At 39.4% G+C, this 1,088-nt stretch overlaps 1 protein-coding gene across 1 annotated transcript in view; it reads right to left on the reverse strand.

The window, feature by feature from the left end:
* Positions 1-1,088, reverse strand: part of LOC111723673 (N-acetyllactosaminide alpha-1,3-galactosyltransferase-like 1) — a 2,691-nt gene that overhangs the window by 1,253 nt on the left and 350 nt on the right. Inside the window, 1 exon segment of the mRNA XM_023510570.1 lies at positions 449-586. Within this exon segment, the coding sequence (XP_023366338.1) occupies positions 449-586 (138 nt within the window).

The raw sequence follows: 1,088 nt of genomic DNA on the forward strand, positions 1-1,088 counted from the left end.
AAAAAAAAAAAGAACTCAGCCAAAACTGGAGAAAATGATCACTATAACTAATTATACAGGGCTCAGTGCCCATAGTACAGTGGTTACAGTGCCAGCCACATACACTGAGGGTGGTGGGTTTGAACCTGGCCCCCGGCCAGCTAAAATAACAGTGCAAATAGCTGGGCATCGTGGCGAGCACCTGTAGTCCCAACTACTTGGGAGGCTGAGGCAAGAGAATCACTTAAGCCCAAGAGTTTGAGGTTGCTATGAGCTATGATGCCATGGCACTCTACCAAGGGTGACATAGTGAGGCTCTGTCTTAAATAAATAAATAAATAAATTATACAGGACAGCTGGAACTAATGACTGGGATTAATTATGAGTACTTTTTTGAATGCTGAACTTCTATGGGTCCTTATCCATATTTTTTCCAAAATAAAGAAGAATGAATATTAGTAATACTTACTTTCCAGTGGCAAATACAGCCAAGCCTATGGTAACGTTCAGCTTTTTGTAATGTTTTTCCAGGGTTGATCTATTGTAAGTTCCTTCCCATATGATTGGAGCAAGCCAGTCAGTTATTGTTATAACATCAGGTCGTGTTCTGTTGAACAAATAATAAAAAAAAATAAGCAGATATCACTTTATTATGATAGTAGAAGTTGTTGTCCACATGCTAGTAGCTGGTAATTGTAGAGTACTTACTATGTGGCAGGCACTGCGCTGAAGTGCTTGTGTAATTCATTTCACCCTTACAATATTCTATAAGGTAAGTACTATTATTATCCTCATTTTCCATAAGAGAAAACTTGGGTGCACATTGAGTGAATTGCTTAGTATTACACAACTAATAAAGTCAGAGTCAGGATTCAAGATCCAGCCAGTCTGGCTTCAGAGTTTATGCTTCAGTCATCACGCTGCACTGTCGTCTGAGCCAGGGGTTATTTTCTTTGAGCTCTGACTGCAGCTTAATTTCAGGGAGCCCAGTGTCTGAACATCTTTCTGATTATTGCCTAAAGCTGAAAATATCCCTGTCTTCTCATGTGTTCTTTTTTCCTCCTTCTCTTTTTATTTTTTTCTCTCCCCTTTTCCTGGAAGATCTAGGA

Source organism: Otolemur garnettii, unplaced genomic scaffold (genome assembly GCF_000181295.1).
Source record: "Otolemur garnettii isolate 467f Iridium unplaced genomic scaffold, OtoGar3 scaffold00014, whole genome shotgun sequence".
Taxonomy (NCBI): Eukaryota; Metazoa; Chordata; class Mammalia; order Primates; family Galagidae; genus Otolemur; species Otolemur garnettii.